The sequence below is a fragment of the Solanum dulcamara genome, chromosome 8 (genome assembly GCF_947179165.1).
Source record: "Solanum dulcamara chromosome 8, daSolDulc1.2, whole genome shotgun sequence".
Taxonomy (NCBI): domain Eukaryota; kingdom Viridiplantae; phylum Streptophyta; class Magnoliopsida; order Solanales; family Solanaceae; genus Solanum; species Solanum dulcamara.
The window spans coordinates 75,483,736-75,502,485 of NC_077244.1; the positions used below are offsets into that span (position 1 = coordinate 75,483,736).

The 18,750-nt window shown below is 33.4% G+C and overlaps 3 protein-coding genes across 3 annotated transcripts; 1 reads left to right on the forward strand and 2 right to left on the reverse strand.

The window, feature by feature from the left end:
- The first annotated feature begins 1,131 nt into the window (after positions 1-1,131).
- LOC129899464 (ABC transporter F family member 1-like) lies at positions 1,132-6,425 on the forward strand. The gene is made up of 6 exons (XM_055974442.1): positions 1,132-1,318; positions 1,425-1,655; positions 3,449-3,522; positions 3,600-3,810; positions 3,908-4,142; positions 4,859-6,425. The coding sequence occupies exons 2-6, from the start codon at positions 1,425-1,427 to the stop codon at positions 5,917-5,919; spliced, it is 1,812 nt and encodes a 603-aa protein (XP_055830417.1). The 5' UTR covers positions 1,132-1,318; the 3' UTR covers positions 5,920-6,425.
- A 1,562-nt stretch (positions 6,426-7,987) lies between these two features.
- LOC129900187 (uncharacterized) lies at positions 7,988-8,584 on the reverse strand. Its single transcript, XM_055975116.1, has one exon. It carries the CDS (start codon positions 8,582-8,584, stop codon positions 7,988-7,990), a length of 597 nt encoding a protein of 198 aa, XP_055831091.1.
- An 18-nt stretch (positions 8,585-8,602) lies between these two features.
- On the reverse strand, positions 8,603-9,173 carry LOC129900188 (uncharacterized). The gene is made up of 2 exons (XM_055975117.1): positions 8,916-9,173; positions 8,603-8,797 (listed from the first exon to the last, which is right to left on the reverse strand). Exons 1-2 carry the CDS (start codon positions 9,171-9,173, stop codon positions 8,603-8,605), a joined length of 453 nt encoding a protein of 150 aa, XP_055831092.1.
- Positions 9,174-18,750: the final 9,577 nt, after the last annotated feature.

Below are 18,750 nucleotides of genomic sequence, written 5' to 3' on the forward strand. Positions count from 1 at the left end.
CGATCAACCTGAAACTGTCAAGTTCTGTTTAACATGTCTAGGAGATTCAAATCATACTACTCGAAAAATACGCTATTGATAAATTTTCAAACTTAGAAAAAATTTCAGAGAAAGGAATCAAGAGAACATCAAAATTGTACTAACAAAATTTATCAATAAAATTGCATTTTCCTTTTTATGAAAAGATTAACAATTTATGTTTCAGTTAATTTTCAGCACTCGAAACTAAGTTGCAAATATAATTTCTTAAACAAATATATTTGATAATGTTTTCTTATTTAACAAATTTTAATCCAAACATTCTCTTTTTTTCATTAACGAACGACATGTTATGTTCTTACCTTTCGTATCTAGTTAAAAAATAAAATAGAGAGAATACTATACAGTTGATTGAATTTTAGTTTTTTCTTTTTCTTTTTTATAATGAAATCAAATATAATCATTTTTAGATATAAAATCATATACAATTGGCGAAAATATCAATTATTGAATCAGTTTGAATTAAATTTTCAACATGATGCGATTATGTGTTTTTATGTATTTTAGTTGAACCCCTAATATGATTCTAGTAGGCAGTAGCATAAAAAAGAGAAATTTAGCCTGGTTATAGTTAGTAGTATAGATTAGTTAGATTCGTAGAACAAAAGAAGAGCTTTTAACTTTTCATTATATTAATAAAGCGTTAGTATCTTGATCAATTTAAAAAATCATTTAATATAATTCAAATAACTGAATTGGAGATTGTTTGATCAGGTAAAGGAGATTGAATGGAATTTATAACTATCTCAAATCTTATTTTTTTTTGTTTTTCTTTTTATTATTTAAATATTTAAAACTATATATTATGCTAAACTACCGTAGAAAGGTGGAAAATAACACGAACTAAATAAAAATGACAGAAAACCCAAAAGACCATTTTAAATTTGGCAAATTTTGCTTTAATTCTCCTAAATTATCGATGATCTCAATTTTTAATATTTTTACTCCCACAATGATTTTTTTTTTAAAAAAATGGAGCGACACGTGACATTTTTGTCAATAATCAGTGTGACATTTGGAGTCCCTAGTCAATTTACGCAACTTAAATAAGAAGAGAAGTCGTAATTCTCAAAGCATCACCGATCAAATTCTCCTGAACCTCAACAATAAAACTGACACGTGTATCATCTTCTTCCCACACTTTCCATATAAATATTCATCCAACATTTACTTCTACACTCGGAAGCCCTCATCCTCAGAACTATTATCAGAGAAAAAAAAGAGGTTATTATACATCTAATTATTGCTAGATCTTCTGATTAACTTAACCTTTTTCAAGGTAACTTTTTTTTTCCGATTGAATTACATATTATTGTAGTTTTTTGGGTATATTTTGTGTTTTTTTTTCTGATCGGAAGTATTTATTTATTTCTGAAAATTGATAGATGGTGTCGGATGCCAGTAAGAAGAGAGAGGCTCAGAAGAAGGCAGCAGCAGCCGCCAAGAGAGGAGGGAAGTCTAAGGCGGCGGCGATGAAGGCGGCAGCGGCTGCAACAGCTACTCCGGCGGAGAGTAATAGCATTGATGAATTGACGAATGGTATAGGAGAAATTCAGTTGTCTGATCGGACTTGTACTGGTGTTTTGTGTTCACATCCACTTTCCAGAGATATTCGGGTTAGTTTTTCTGGAATTGAGGTTCCGAAATTCATAATTGTAATCTTTTATTTTTTAACCTTTTAAGTACTGGAAAATTCGACTTTGAATTTTTCGTAGGGGAAGAGCTTATGAAATGGTAGAAAATATGTACAGGAATTAAGAGTAATCCAAAATAAGAAGGTTGGGAATTGAAAATATATGAATCGGACTTTTCAATCAATTTCTGAAAATAAGATGCTATCTGTCTCTCTCTATTTGGCACTATGGCTATCTTATTTGGAAAGTCTAAAACTGTTTCTTTTTTCTTTCACTGCTGATTTTAATTTTTTTTTTAAAAAATCATGTTAACTTTAAATAACTTTGATTTGTAGTACTTTCAGTTTGGTTTTGTTGCTTCCACTTTTCCCGGTCTGCTAATTGATTCCTTCAAGTTAACAATATTTTGCACTAAATTTGTAGAAACTGTCATCTTATTGCCAATAAAATATCATCTTCAATATTTATAAATCAAAAAAAGAGATTTTAAACAAGATATTTTAAAAATGAGAAAAAGAAATGGAAAAACCAAAATTTTGAAAAAATGAGGTGCAAGACTGGCTGAAACACCCAAAAAATCTAACAACCAACTTGAATTATGAGACCCCAGTGCCTGGTTTGGATTTTTTTTGCAAATAAATGAAATTATGGTCCTACTCTGCAAGAGATGACCGGTAATTTTAGTGATTGTTGTGGCTTTGTTACAAAATGAGAAGTCAATATCAAGTGGAACTGTATATTTGCTCGTTCATGCTCTGGTTCTGTGTTTACAGAGTTTATATGGATTTTGTTAATCCTGATAACTAGTCTGTGCATAGATATAATAATGTCTTGTAACAGGGATATCTTTTTTCATTCATGGGTTTGTGTCCGTACTCCTCACTGCGAACGAGTTACACTTCCAATCCTTTGATTGTTTGTTTCTTTGATTTCCTTTGCACTAGAACAATTGCTTCACTTGGGTCTTATTGCGTAGTGTGATATTCCAAATCGTGGTGCATCGATCAGTCAATGACCGAAGCCTCAAGGGATTGGTCTAGTGATAAGAGTGCAGCACATGTTATGTGGATTAGAGGCACGCCACGGGTTCAAACTTTGCATCTAGTGGCGAACCCAAAATTTTAGAACTGTAGGTGCTCAACTACTTTTACTTGTGCTTTTGGTTAGTGAGCTCAGGGGAACTGGGAAATTCTTTTAAAAGGAAAACAAAAGGTTGAAGAAGGAAAAGCATAAAGTCTCTGTAGGAAAAAAGAAAAGAAAAGGAAGAAGCAATAATCAACAAGCCAATAGGAAAATTTGTTCCAGCAGATTCAAACCCTATTGCAGAATTGCAAAGCTCTTTTGTCTGCTTAACCAAAACACTCGATACTATTTCTATAAATTGGGTGGTGCTCACTGCACCTATTTGTCATTTTCTTTTACTAGTTTCCTATGTAAATACACAATGTTTGGTGAAGAACAATGGGTGCTTAAGCAGCCACTATAGTATATATCGGTCTGCCCTTGTCTACTTCAGAGAAAATCAAGGTATTTAAGTGGAAAAGAGTAGTGGAGTGAGCCCTCGCTGAATTTCGAACTATGCCCCACTAGCCCTGGAGATTTCAGAGTTAAAAAACAGCGGTCTTGATTGGTGAAGTTGCATATGGCTCTCATTTCTCATGAATATATTAGCAGCACCCTGTTCATGCTTTTGGATTAAAAAGATTATTATACAGGAATTCTCTTTTTCTTGCATGACCTAAAGTATTATTTATTCTCGTACTCTTTGTTTGCAGATAGAATCTTTATCACTTACTTTCCACGGACATGATCTTATAGTTGATTCTGATCTGGAGCTCAACTATGGAAGGTAAGGTTTGTCATCTCTTTGTACGACTGTTTCCTTGGTATAGCTGATGCTCAAATTCTGGGATTTTAATTTCGCAGACGTTATGGTTTGCTTGGGCTTAATGGCTGTGGAAAGTCTACTCTTCTTTCTGCTATAGGATGTCGTGAACTTCCCATCCCAGATCATATGGATATCTTTCATCTAACGCGAGAGATTGAAGCATCTGACATGCCCTCACTTCAAGCTGTTATTAGTTGCGATGAAGAGAGGTTGAGATTGGAAAAAGAAGTTGAAGTCTTGGCTGCACAGGTATTGTGCCATGAACAAGAAATTGACATTCCATTCCATGGGCTTTATCTTCTAACTTTTTGGGCGAATGTGATGACTTGTTTTGTGTTATGTTTAGGATGATGGTGGTGGAGAGCAACTTGAACGCATTTATGAGCGTTTGGAAGCTTTGGATGCATCAACTGCTGAGAAGCGAGCAGCTGAAATCTTGTTTGGTCTTGGATTTAACAAGAAAATGCAAGAACAGAAAACGCGAGATTTTTCTGGTGGCTGGAGGATGAGGATTGCTCTTGCTAGGGCCCTGTTCATGAATCCGACCATTTTACTGCTTGATGAACCCACCAATCATCTTGGTAATCTTCTGTTTCATTTTTTTCTGGTATGTAAGATGTGTCGCGATATGTGACATACTTGGTCTGGTGTATCCCTACATTGGCTTTTCTTTCAATCAAGCAAGGAATATATTCATTAATAATGGGGGAAGACTCACTTATAATACAAGAGGTATGCCTACAAAACTGAATGGTTCTCTACAAAAGACTCCAATCCTTCAATAAAAATAGAAACTTCATGGGTGCACCAAAAATAAATCTAGCATCGAAGGTAATTTAATACAAATAAGAACCTCAACTGTACAATATTAATTTCATTTCCATCAAAAGCTTTCCTCTTCATCACCCTTCAAACCACCTGCATTAGAGCTAATGGAGCATATCCCACACCCAGAATCTTCTCTTCCGTCTTCTAAATGGTCCAAGTGGACGAATGAATTTCATTGTTACATTTCATCCTGGAAAAATAAATATGATGACAGCTGACATTACAGTATTTAATATGGGTCCTTAGACGTGTTATTTCACTCTGGTTGCAGCATTTCTCCTGGTGTGTCATTGTGTTTCACTCTGCTAAGTAGTTATGCGAAGTTCCCTCTTAACTGAAAGGGAATACAGGGATGCTATAATATATGTTGTCTCTTCACATTAATGGATCTAACGGAAGGGTTGTTAAATTCTTCAATCACAGATTTTTTTAATTTGACATGCTTATGATAATCTTCTCCTGAATGCAGACCTGGAGGCTTGCGTTTGGTTAGAAGAAACCTTGAAGAAGTTTGACCGTATTCTGGTTGTTGTTTCACACTCTCAAGATTTTCTAAATGGTGTGTGTACTAACATCATCCATATGCAAAATAAGAAGTTGAAGCTCTACAGCGGTAATTATGACCAATATGTCCAAACCCGTGAGGAGCTGGAAGAAAATCAGATGAAACAGTACAGATGGGAGCAGGAGCAGATTGCTTCAATGAAGGAGTACATTGCTCGTTTTGGACACGGATCTGCCAAACTAGCCCGTCAAGCACAAAGTAAAGAGAAAACACTGGCTAAGATGGAGCGTGGAGGGCTTACAGAGAAGGTGGCGAAGGACAAGGTCCTGGTCTTCCGTTTTCCTAATGTTGGCAAACTTCCCCCTCCTGTTCTGCAGTTTGTGGAAGTGACATTTGGCTACACATCCGATAATCTCATTTACAAGAACCTAGATTTTGGCGTGGACCTTGATTCAAGGGTAGCACTGGTGGGACCTAATGGGGCTGGAAAGAGCACTCTACTTAAGCTGATGACAGGGGATTTAGTTCCCCTTGATGGCATGGTTAGGCGGCATAATCACTTACGGATTGCACAGTTCCACCAACACTTGGCTGAGAAACTTGACATGGAATTGTCTGCTCTTCAATTCATGATAAAAGAGTATCCTGGGAATGAGGAGGAGAAGATGAGGGCATCAATTGGAAGGTTTGGCCTTACTGGTAAAGCTCAAGTAATGCCTATGAAGAACTTGTCAGACGGTCAACGTAGTCGAGTAATATTTGCGTGGTTAGCTTTTAGGCAACCTCACATGCTGCTTCTCGATGAGCCAACCAACCATCTCGATCTTGAGACAATCGACTCACTTGCTGAGGCTTTGAATGAGTGGGACGGTGGCATGGTTCTTGTTAGTCATGATTTCAGGCTCATAAACCAGGTTGCCCACGAGATATGGGTATGTGAAAATCAAACTGTGACACGGTGGGAGGGTGACATTATGGACTTCAAGCTACATTTGAAGGCGAGGGCTGGATTAGGTGATGAGTGAAGCCGGCATTCCAAAGTTTTAGTACTACTAACAAGTGATAATATGGCTGCTTCTCCTGGCTAACAGTTTAGGCCGAAGAGAAATAGGTCATCAGCAGCAGCAGGCCAGCAGCAACTACAGTTCTAGTGACACCATGCCTAGTTTTGTATGCCATAGAGAAGACTGCGTACAATAGACCCTTGTGGTTGGGCCCTTCCCTGGACCCTGCGCATAGTGGAAGCCTAAGTGCACCGGGCTGCCCTTTAGAGAAGAAGTGATCGTGGTCACCATATGACTGGACTGGCTGATGTTTTGTTTGGTGCAATGTTTTTGTGGTCCAATTCATTCTGGCCTTTCTCCATTATCATAGTTCATGAAGCGAGAGGAGTAGCAAGCTAGCAGCAGCCAGCTTGATGCATTACATAAACATCACTATTTGTTGTTTTCTATGTTGTACTATTGTATGTTCTTAAGAATTTGGAATTTCACTGTTGTTATAGATTTACCTTTTCATTTTAAGAGTACTACATATGTTTGCCAAGTTATGTCATTGAAGTGGTGTTTACAATATATGTTTACCTGCAGAGACAGTATATATAGTAGTTTCTGCTGAATATTCTTGCACACCAGCCCATGGAGGTATTTTGCGTAGATTTCTACACTATGAGAAGGCAAACGGCTATGAAAAGGGGAAGTATTTTTCGCTTTTTACTCGGAAACTCACCAGACAAAAAGGAGAGATATTTTCAAACTAAAAATATCACTTATTTTGAAAAAGTAAGTAGTCTCTTAAGGAGTATTAAGTCAACAAAAACCAAATTAATACATAATCTTGTGGCGGACGCATATTAGGGTAGAAGGTTAGTAGGTAGTGTAGTGTTGTCTTGCTTAAGGTGGTTGTTGTTTGCCATTATACTAGTTATATTAGTGTAGTTCTTGTTTTAAATGTTCATCATTATTTATTATTGTTTTCAATACTCTATCTTTGTATTTTGTTTCAATTATTGCACTATTTTGTTGTATTTTTTTTGTGATAATTATTCAATTTTTTATTAATCACCTAAGTGTGTATTTACAAAGTGAAGTCAGGCTACCACAACCCACTTTTCCTTACACATTACTACTGCTATAACTCCTATCTACCCAAAACTTCTAAAATCTGTAATTATCTAGCATATGTCTAACTGTTGTTGATGCTCGCATATTGCAGACACACGCCACACTTCATGCTATGTTGTTTCCAGAGGTCTCCTTCTTCTCAAATATTCGAATATTTTTCTCCTTCCATAAAGCATGAATGAATTCAGTGTATACCATCTGTAGAGCTTTGGCCTCCCGAGTTTTGCCTTTAATATGCTGTAGGATCCAATGGTGTATTGCATCCCAAGTCTGAGGTGGTGGAATTGCGATTTGCAGCCATTGTAGTAGTCTAGTCCATACATCCCATGAGTACGAATATTCTGCAAATAGGAAATTTCTAGTTTCTAATTCATGTTTGCACAGAATACAGTTAGGATCCTTCACCAAGCCCCATTCGAGCATCCTATCCAAGGTAAGTAGTCGACCTTGCACTTGCAATCATAAAGTGAAAGTGGCCTTTGGAGTTGCTAAATTGTGGAACATTAGTCCTCTCCAAGGTACTTTGAGGTGATCCCCTAGCAACTTGAAGCTGCCCAATAATAATTTTTTTACCGTCAATTGGTATTTGGAAAAGATTTAGATTGTTTTTGGCGTCCAGAAATTTTCTCACCATCCAACTTGTCTGTTGAGGCACCCTTAGTTCCTCCATGGTTATCCCCTTGATATAGTAACTATAGATCCACTTAATCTATAGTTTGTCTTGCTTGGTAGCCACATCCCAACATATTTTTAGTATAGCTGCCTTGTTCCATATTTTGAGATTAATGAGATTATATCCTCCTCCTTCCTTAGGGAGACACATCTTTTTCCATGACACTAAGGCTTTCTGGTAATGACATTAGTACCCGATCATATGTAGCTCCTGCAGTAAGATTATATGGCTTTCATAACTTTAGGTGGAATGATAAACATTTACGCCTTAATAGGTTTGCACTCCAAAAATAATAGTCTAGACTAATTGAATTCTGCCTGCATAAGACAGTTTCTTTGCAGTCCAAGATGTTATTTTGGCCACCACAGTATCATTCAAAGGTTGCCATTGCAATAAGCTAAGCTTCTTGGTATCTAGCGGTATACCAAAGTACTTAAAAGGCAAAGCACCTTGAGTGGACCCTACGACATTTTGAATTAAGCTTTTTGTATTTGATTCAACTCCTCCGTAATAGATTGCACTTCTTGTTAAATTTGCCTGAAGTCGTGAGGCTGCTGTGAAGATTGCAAACTTCTCATGAAGTAGTGACACTGATGCAAGATCCCCTTTGACAAACATCAATAAATCATCTACAAAGCTGAGATATGTGATGTCCAATTTTTGACATTTGGGATGATGTTTAAATTGTGTATCTGTGCCGAGTTCTTTCAGATTTCTACTGAGGTACTCCATCACAATAACATAGAGAAATGGAGACATGGGGTCCCCTTGTAATCCCCTAGCAGCATCAAAGCATGGAGTAAGCTCTCCATTAATCATCAAAGAATAGGATACAGGGTAGACACACTCAATCACCCATCTGACAAATCTAGTGGGAAATACCATGCAATCCATCACCTGCTCAAGGTATTTCTAGTCAACTCTGTCATAAGCTTTCTGGATATCTATCTTAATCATGCATCTGGGAGATATATTTTTCCTGCTATTTGCTTTAACTAGCTCATGAGCAAGGATAATGTTATCAGTCCCTTTTCGTCCAGGTATAAATCCAGCTGGAATGTCTGAAATCACTGAGGCTATAAATGTCTCTATCCTGTTAGCTAACACCTTAGCTATCAATTTATATAGGACTGAACATTAAGCTATCGGCCTATGTTCTTTGATGCTAGAAGGGTTAGGTACTTTAGGTAGTAAAGTGACTGCAGTACAGTTTATGGCTTTATACATTTTCTCTATAGCAAAAAAACTCCCCAACAGCTGCACACACATCTTGTTGGATAACTATGCATGTCTTTTTGAAAAACATGGCATTAAATCCATCTACTCCCGGTGCCTTGTCATCACCAATTGATCTTAATCCATCAAATATTTCAATATCAGTCACTTTTGCGCAAAGAGCAATCTGTTGCTCATGACTTATAATCGGACCATTTCTCATAGTAAGCTTATTGACTGTGGTGATATGAGGAGCTGCAGTACCCATCAAAGACTTGTAAAAACTGATTATCTCACGTTGGATTGCCTAATACACCTTCTCTCAATGCTTTTAATGTGACAATTTGTTTTTTGTCTCCTTTCCTTCATTACAGCTGTGAAATACTTGGTATTAGCATCACCAAGTTTTATCCACATGGCTATAGACTTCTGATGATATATGCTTTCTTCTATAAGAGGCCATTTCTCGAGCTGTTGTAATAAATATTTCTCCGTTTCTGCCATACTATCTGAGTATTGCGCTGTCAGCTTTTCCTGATTGTCAATCAATTCATTTCTAATCCCAACAATTTTTCCAGTAAGCCCTCTAAAGTTACTGTTGTTCAGTTGCTTCAAAACAGGTTTGAGTGCCTTCAAATTGAGCCACACAGTTTTTATGTTGTCTCCGCTCTGTTATTTTGTTGTAGTTGTTCGTAGACTTTGCATTGTTTCCTTGTGACTTGCTATATTTTGTCTTGGCATATGTAATTGTTACATCTGAGCTGATGGTTCATATCGCGTTTGTGAAATTTATTGAATATGTTATTGTTGTTATAGTATTTTTTAAGAAAAGTAGTACGAAGTATAAACTGAACAAGTAAAGGAAACAGAGCCACCGGCCACGAACGAAAAAGTACTGAATTTGGAAAATGAAATTTGAAACTAACAAATTAGTATTTTGTTTACTGTATTGGGAATGGGAAGAATGAAAGATTGCGTGAGAAGGACTGAAGTAGCTTTTATTGCAAAATGACAAGCTTTAAACTTCGTTTTCTAATTAAGATGGTACGTTGAAAAAACCAACTTGTAACCACGAAAACTACTCCTACAATACATTATATATGGGCCTTGCTTCCTAAAAGATGGAAATGCTAGAAAAAAAGGAAAATTTACAGAAATCTCACTAGTTTAGAAACTAATTATTTAGATACACTCTAACTTGTAATATTACGAATCTTACTAGATTTTGATGTGTCCAGATACATGTATCTCGGGATATATGAGGTCAAAATTAGGTGTAATTTGCTATAGATACACTGCATCCAAGTGGATTCGCATGTATTTGGATATACAAACAAATCTCGTTCGCCACTCTCCTATGTATCTGGTATCACAAATACATGCAAATCACACCAGGTACATACATATAAATGTATCTAGTGTGATTTGCATGTATCTAGGATACATGACTATCTCGCTCGCCTCTCTCCCTATTTTTAGTGTATCTAGTAGCAAAAATACTTGTATCTAGGTGTATCTTCTTCAATATATGGTAGAAAACTCTTAATTAGGGTATTTCTGTTATTATTTATTACTTTCTGTACTTTGATTACTCTATTTTATCTGCGACGCTTTCGTTATTTATTTTCCTATATCGTTTTGAATTTCTTAACCATATCTGACCCCTTTTTATGCTTTTTTTGAGCCGGGAGTCTCTCGGAAACAGTCGTCCTATCTTGATAGGAGTAAGGTCTGCGTACACTCTACCCTCTCCAGACCTCACGTTGTGGAATTTCACTGGATTGTTGTTGTTGTTGTTCTTCAATATTTTAAGTAATAAAAATGCAAATAAAAATACTTTTAATATAAAATTAAAAAAAATTGAAAGGCAAATAAAATTTGCCAAGGCAAAAAATAATCGGACGTCATAAGTTATGCCTTATGAGATATAAGTTTAGTGCGTGAACTTCTTTAAGGTAAAGTTCATACATTGGACTTATGCCTAATAAGGCATAATCTAGGCCTTCTGAATTTATTTTATCTTAGGCATAACTTGTGCTTTGGGCAAAAATTTACTAATATGAACTTCTTACAGTCTTGAATGTCCTAACTAAGAAGGTAAGCCAGCTATCCCAACCATTAATATAAGAGCGAAGGCTTCGAGTTCGACTGATTCGGCCCTTGGATGAAGTCCTTCTCTGTTTCTTTTCTTTCAGCAACCGCTCATAACTGGCGACTCTAGTGGCCAGGTGGAACAGATCGATCCGCCCTTGCCCCTCTTCTCTTTTCTCTTCTTTTAAAAGCTGTCTGTGATCGAAACTTCTTTCGCTTTGAACGACTACGACTCGTGAGCTCGCAGGGCTCATAGAATGGGAAAAGTCCTTCTCTTCATTTCATTATTTCATTGACGGGTTTTTTAAAGTATAAAATTCTAAACTGAACTTATGTATAGTAAGGTATAACTTGTGCCTTGGGACATAAGTTCAATTTTAAAACATTATGCTTAAGAAGTTCATACATAAGAAGCCTGCCTTAAAAATTTATATTTGACCAATACAGAAAAATTAAATAAATAATTCATGTTCATTGGTGAAATTAATTAATCAAAATAAATTAATTTATGTTTATTGATTGAAAGCTTGACTTAAAAATGTTAAATAAAGATAGAATAGTAAACTTACTTAATTTTTTAATACACGTAAAATTTAAAATAATGACATATAAATAAGAACGGAGAAAATAGTATAAAATGTGTTTGAATCTTCAAATAATAATAGTACCATAAAATAGGAGAGGGGTACCAAATAACGAGATAAGACAACATGTGATGTGGTCAATGAAAGAAGTGTTGAATTTTGAGTTCACATTTTAGATTTTATGTGATCAACAAGAGTAAATGCATCAACCAACTTTTGAACTAGGCATATTTTTTATTGTTTGCTCTAAGATAAATAAGGAAATTTCATGGATTAACTATTATACCTTTTATAAGATAGCTAATTTCAATATTTTAATAAAAAATAACTTTTGAAACTAATTAATATCATGACCAATATAGAATGTAAATTAATTTATTTACTTTAAAATTATTATCTTTATTACACCAATCTAATAAACCCTAATATTTCACTCGGGTCTAGTATTAAAGTGGTCAAATACATATTTATTGGATCCTATAATGCTGATAGGACAAAATATGTGTTGTCTACTCAAAATCTAACGTGTACAGAAAATGTCTTCATATGAAAAAAATATATATGATGTCTTCCTCCTTTTCCCCCTTTTTCAAATAGCCACATTTTAGCTAGCGTTTGGCCTAAGTTTTTAAATATTCTTGATAAATAATTTTGAGGTAAAGTTTTATCATGTGTTTGACCATGAATTTTTTCAAGAATATTAAAAATATTCATAAATTTGTATTATTATTTTATAATGAACATGTTCCGTTAAAAAAAACTTATAACATAATTGATAATAATCAACAATAACAAAATAACATTACGAAAAATAGCAATACATTAATCGAATTAAAAATAAATTATTCTTTTTTTTCAATCTTGTCACTTAAACTATTATTTTCCATAGGAGGTAATAACAAACTATTCTTTTATAAAATCTTCCCACATTCTACAAACAATCTCTTCTCGACAATAAATGATGGATATTTTTATAAAATATAAAAATTTGGGGTAATTTTTAAATTTTTAAAAGTGCTCAAGTTCTAGTTTTTTTTTCTAGAAGTTGGAAACTTGGGATATTTGCCAAATAAATTTGTTAAGTAATGGCAAATTTTATGGTCAAAGACTAGTTCACAAGTTTTTCCCAAAAACTATTTGGAGCCAAATTGTCTTCTTACATTGTCTGTCTAGTCTCTGGAGACTGTGTATAGGATTTGAAGTTTATAAATTCAGAATTTTAATTTTTTTTATGTTAGTGTCTATTTTAAATTAATAACACGTGCATATATATATAAATTTCTTAAGACAAATATAAAATTTAAAATAATATTACTGAATTTTTATCAAATCCGTAAACTAGATCTACAATTTCAAGAGTCCAATATGTCGGAGCCAACAATTATAGATGTCTTAAATGAATGAAGTCAAATAGTCATAGGAACAATTACTGGTGTAGAAGTAAAAGATATGTTTTTTTTGTTTTTCTTCGAAATTCATATTGGAATCTGATTAATTTAAATTTATGTCGAATAAGATTCATTCAAAAATAACGCTGCTATTAATTTTTTTTCATATTCAAAACTCAAAATCGAAATTTCTAATTAAAATAATACTAACTTCATCTATTTTATCATATTTATCGACTGTGATAAAGAATGTCAACAACCAAACACATAAGTGGATCCCTCACATATTTACAGTGACTGTACCTTGAGCAGTTAAGCCTGTCACATTAAATGAGTTACATTTCATTTTTCCAATCAAACATTTTTTCATTCACACTTGCCTCAATAATTGAAAAATTGGGCATACGTGAGAAAAAAATTCTTTCATTTAATCGTCGTTGTTTGATATCTACTTTAAGATTATAATTAATTCAGAATATAATAAAAATGGTCCCTTATATTTTTGACAGATTCGAAGTAAGTTTTTAAATAATTTGAGTCTTTTAAATTGTTTAAAACAAGAACTTTTAATCTCTTTCAAATATTTAATGAACTTCGTATGTTAGATTTGATGGGATTATGATTTTTTTTAGTAGGAACTTACATTTGAATGTGCATTTTCTGTTTTTCTTTTTTTTTCTAATCGGTGCATTTTTTTAGGTACAATTTCTGTTAAGTTTTTAAATATTGTTTTGTTGTAATAATGCATTTTTTGTTACTGTTGCGATTTGTAGGTTTTAATGGGAGTTTCCTGTTATTTTCGTTTAAATCATTTGTTTCACAATCACCCTCAAATTTATTGACACATCGTCAAATTTAATCAACTTTTGAAAATTGAAATAATCAAAATTGATCAAAATATATTTAAAGATTTACTTTGAGCCTAGGTATCATTTTTGCCATTTTCTATTTCTCGTGCAATGGTTTTAAAACTTCATTTATATGTAATCTTTTTGGCATAGTCATGTCATCCATCATCCAAATTTTGGAAGTAGATATAATATTCTACTTTACATTTTATAATAATTCAGTACCTTGATTTACTTTAACCTTTGTGTACGGTTCGCAGTTCGTACCTATTTGTACTTGACTATACCTTTCCTTTAAAATTGTAATTTACCTTCATTAACCTTAAACGTCTAATCACAAGTAATTTCTAATTCGTTAATTAGTACATTTGGCCGGTCAAGAATTCAATACTCTCGCCGTTTCATTTTATATGACATCATTTGATTTGACATTAAATTTAAAAAGAAAAAAAAAATTAAAACAAATATTTATATATTTGTGTGGTTGTAAATCATTTCATTAAAGTCAAGGGAGAATTTTAAAATTAAATTATTTCTAATTATAGTAAGGTGCATTCTTTTTCGGACAAACGGAAAAGGAAAGGGTGCTACATAAAATGAGGCAGAAGAAATATTTTTTTAAGAATATTGATTCGTTCATACTCGATGTCCGATATTCATACTGGAACCGACTAAATCCAAATCTATACCGAAAAGTCTCACAATAAGGATAAAATGTTTCTCAACAAAAACTACTCCATAATTCAACTGAATTCAAACTCAAAACCTCAAATAAAAAAATACTTATCATTCCTCCGCGGTTCTAATAGTTAATCAATATTCACTCCGCCCTTGGGGGTACAATTTTGTTCCTGTTGTTGATATTACAAGATTATAAATTATAATTAAAAAATAAAATGAAGAAAATAAATTCACTTCTTGGCTGAGGCGCGGATATCTCGCTCTCTTTAAGGAAATTCAAGCCCACTACAACAAGTCTTTTCACCGGTCCAGCAGTTGTCCTCTTGACTTGTCCCATCCAGGATACAACAGCCTTATCACAAAATGTAACTCAACAAACTCTGGACAAGAGTTGAGTTTAAAGCTCCACAAATAAGAACACCTCTCTTCAACTTATAAGAACTCTTTTTCTGTTAACAAACTTAATGCACTTAATCTTATCTTCTTTTTTTTCAAAACAAAGAAGACCTCTCTATTTATAGGAGAGGAAATCATTCAAAGATGAAAAAATAATGGAATGCCATCATTATCATTTAGTGCACCACTTATTAGTGATAATTAGGTTACAAATACGTAATGGAATGAATAATCTTGCACTAACTAAAGATGATAATGAAAGACATTTTTATGCACTAAAGAGAGAATTATAATATATGCCACTTATGCAAATTAATATCACTCAATATTGATATTAAAATGCTAAAACTAACAATCCCCACTCATTTTAATATTATATAAGAGAGTTTATCAACTGAAGGAAGACTACTATACATAATAAAGGTGTGCTCTACATTGAACCTCCACTTAGTGAAACAATAACATTTACTCCAGAGTCGTAGTGGTCTCAGACTTGAACTACGACTACTTAAGGAACATAAAATATTACTGCTCACATATAGTAATTAAGGTGTTGTCACGAGCTTTATAAGCCAGCACATTATGGCCTTGTGCTATCCCGGTTTTATGAGTTCTTTTGAGAATAAGCCCAATTCTCATAGGAAGCGGTCTACTTCCACACTCACATAGGTGAAATCTGTCGAGAGTGCTCTTATAAATTTAACACTCCACTCATACGGGCTACAAATTTTTATTAAGAGTTTTTTAAACTCAACCTCCACAATTTACTACAAGAAACAATGCACTTATATCATAGGGACGAAATAAAAAATAGTGCATTTTTTCACAACACGTCATCATATGATTCATTTTTCTCATTGAACCTGCTTATAGGATCTCTAGTCTCCAAGTTGGGTTTCCCCATATGTAACTCATGAATTTATAGACTTCAATCCCATTCTCCTCAATGTGCTCCAGACCTTTTCTCTTGTTAAGGCCTTAGTAAGAGGATTTGCAAGATTTTCACAAGATTTGACATAATCAACATTAATGGTACCACTTGTCAAATATGATCTTACATTACCGTGTTTCCTCCTTATAGGTATGGATTTACCGTTGTAATGACGATTTTAAACTCTACCAATTGCTGCACTGCTATCACAATGAATTAAAATTGGAGGAATTGGTTTTTCAAAATAAGGTATTTGAAATAACAAATTTCTTAACCAATTCGCTTCCTCACTAGCTAAAACTAAAGCAATTAGTTCAGCATACATGGTAGAATTAGCAATTATAGTTTGCTTTTTTGATTTCCAACAAACAACACCATCACCCAATGTAAAAATGTAACCAGTGGTAGAAAAGGAGTCACCTCCTAGAGTGTTCCAATCTGCATCAGAAAAGCCTTCAAGTACAACAAGATATTTTTATAGAACAAACCACAAGTGTTTGTTTCAATTTAATATCTCATAACTCTTTTTATAGCATGCCAATATTCATTACCCGACTTGCTTGTAAACCTGCTAAGTACTCCTACTGCATATGCAATATCAGGCCTAGTGCAATCAGTCACATATCTCAAACTTTCAATTAAGCTAGCATATTCCTTTTGATTTATCACATCATTTTTACTTTGAACAAAGCAATAAATGCAAGAATATTTACTTCCATAATCTCATCGGTTTTTTACTGAAAACAAGTGTACACTTGAATTAAAAAAAGTTAAAACATGCTTGCAATCACGAAAGTTATATTTTTTCAAAATTTTCTCAACATAATATGACTGGTCAAGAAAAATTCCATCACATGTTCTAGTAATTTTTATTCCAAAAATAAAATTTACCTCACCAAGATCTTTCATATCAAAATAGCTTCTAAGAATGTTCTTAGTATCATCAATAACATTCATATTCGAGCCAAAGATCAATAAATCATCAACATACAGGCAAATAATATGTGTATTATTTCAAGACTTATGATATATGCACTTATTACACTCATTTATTTTAAAATCATTTTCAATCATGCAGGAATCAAACTTTTCATGCCATTATTTTGGTGCCTGTTTCAAGCCATATAGGAATTTAGTAAGTTTACATACTTTGCTTTTTTGGCCTGCTTCAACAAAACCGTCAGGTTGTTACATATAAATTTCTCTATTAAGGTCTTCATTCAAAAAAGCAATTTTTACATCCATTTGATGAATATGCAAATCAAAAATTGCAGCCATAGTAATTACAAGTCTGATGGATGTAATTTTAGTAATCGAAGAAAAAATATCAAAAAACCAATGCTCCGGGCCAAATAGAGCTTACCACCTTCTAGTTGCTTAAATTCTTTTGCAACTAGTTTAGCCTTATATTTATCGATAGATCCATTCGGTTTTAACTTTTTTCGTAAGACCCATTTGCAACCAATTGTTTTACAATCTGGTGGTAAATCAACTAACTTTCAAGTTTTATTAGAAATTAGTGATTTCATTTCATCATTTACAGACTCTTTCCAAAAAATAGAATCATGTGAAGATAAAACTTCTTTTAAAGTGAAAGGGTCATCTCCAACATTAAAAACAAAAAAATCAGGACCAATTTTTTTCTACTCTCTCTTTTACTTCTTCTTAACTCAAAATCATCAATTTCTTTATTTTTTAAAATGGAAGAAGAAGAACTAGGTAGTGATAAAATATTCTGTTCAATTCTTTGAACCCCACTATTTTTAGAATCAAAAGGAAATTTATTTTCATGAAAAATAGCATCACCTGATGCTACTACAATATTATCTTCAAGATTAAAAAATCTATAGGCTGTACTATTTGAAGCATAACCAAAAAAAGCACAAGTAGTAACTTTCTTATCCAATTTTGTAACCTTGGAATCCATTAGCCTCACAAAAGCTAGACAACTCCAAATTCTTAGATATTTCAAACTTGGCTTGTAGCCTTTCCACAACTCAAAAGATGTTAGTTTAATCTTTTTATGAGGTACTTGATTTAACACATAACATGCAGTCAAAATAGTTTTACCCCAAAAATTTAAAGGTGCATTTGATTCAATAAACACAACATTAGTCAATTCAACGAAAGTTCTATTTTTCCTTTCTACTACACCATTAGATGAAACAGAATAAGGAGGAGTAGTTTCATGAATTATTCTCAATGATCTAACAAAGAATTAAACTCATTTGACTCATATTCACGGCCTCTATCACTTCCAATTCTTTTTATTTTTTTTCCAAACTGATTTTCAACCTCATGGAGAAAAAATTTAAAATTTTCAAAACATCACTTCTTTTTCTCATCAAGTAAACATATGTAACTTTAAAAATAATCAATGAAAGTGATAAAATATCTATTTTCTCCACGAGTTAAAATTCCTTCAAGTTCACAAATATCAGTGTGAACTAATTCTAATAAATCGGTTTTTCTTTCAACTTGAAAATGAGGCCTTTTAGAGATTTTGGTTTTACTATAAGCTTCACATTTTTCAAAATTATTTTTAATCACTGGATTAATCCTAAACTACTCATGATTCCAACATAACGATCATTAATATGACACAAATGAGCATGCCAAAAATTAGTAGAAGAAAGCATTTAAACAGAAGTAGAAACTTTATTCATTTCAACATTCAGTTTAAACATCCCATCATAAGCATACCCCCCTTCCCACAAAAATACCCTTTTTCACAATTATATATTGATCAGATTCAATAATCTGTTTAAAACCTGCTTTGTTAAGAAGAAAACTAGACATCAAGTTTTTTCTCATGGAAGGAGTATAAAGTACATCTTTCAAAGTTAATACCTTTCCAGAGGTAAAACACAATTCGACATCTCCCGTTCCAAGCACTTGAGTAGTATGAGAATCAACGAGCATGATG